At 48.6% G+C, this 767-nt stretch overlaps 1 protein-coding gene across 1 annotated transcript in view; it reads right to left on the reverse strand.

Moving 5' to 3' along the window:
* Nucleotides 1-449: 449 nt before the first annotated feature.
* Nucleotides 450-767, reverse strand: part of LOC103802944 (hexokinase-1-like) — a 26,745-nt gene continuing 26,427 nt past the window's right edge. The window contains 1 exon segment of the mRNA XM_009075478.1: nucleotides 450-669. Coding sequence (XP_009073726.1) covers nucleotides 525-669 — 145 coding nt within the window. The 3' untranslated portion in view covers nucleotides 450-524.

Here is a 767-nt window from a genome sequence, read left to right on the forward strand (position 1 = left end):
TGCATTTGTTGTTGTTTTGCTGTGTTCATATTAAATTCTACTTCTGACTTGGAGTCTCTCACTGGTTTGCTTTCAAACCAGCACATGTTGCTTCCCCTCCGTTAAAAGCATCAACACCCAGGTCTGGTGGTCAGTGTGTTGGCAGTGCGCTTAACAGGGATGCTGCAAAGAACACACCTGGTACAATGCAATGGCAGCTCTTAACGCACATCACTTGGGGGCAATTTCATCTCAGACATCAACCGAGTTTTGACAGCTGCAGAAATTATAGACTGTTTTTTTCCATGGCCTACAGATGGGGAAGGTACCAACAAGGTGAGTAAGAAACATGCAAACTGGGGTCCAGAAACAGGAGATATTAACAACACACATTGTATCTTGTATCTTATTTCTTATGTCATTAGTTGTATGGTTTTTCCCCCGATAAAGCAGTGAGTTCTGGGATTTTGCCAGTTCAGACTATGCAGTCGCTGCTTTATGAGAAAGTGCTCACAAGACAGAACCGGGGCCAGGAGTGCTGGAGTTCAGTTCTGCTCAGCCTCACGAAGCCTGCATCCCACCGCTGTGATGAGCGCTGCCCCCTTCCCGCTGCCATCCTCCGACAGCAGGAAGGTCACATCGCAGTTGGGTGCCAGATCTTTGACTGTTTGGTGCATGATCCTAGAAAAGCTGTGAAAGGAAACAAGGGCAGTGGGTGAGGGAGGTCCTGCAGAGCCTGCAGGGTGGAGCACTGCCACAAGCCTTTGCACTGCAACCCCTTTCACCAG

The sequence above is a fragment of the Acanthisitta chloris genome, unplaced genomic scaffold (assembly GCF_000695815.1).
Source record: "Acanthisitta chloris isolate BGI_N310 unplaced genomic scaffold, ASM69581v1 scaffold32525, whole genome shotgun sequence".
NCBI lineage: Eukaryota > Metazoa > Chordata > Aves > Passeriformes > Acanthisittidae > Acanthisitta > Acanthisitta chloris.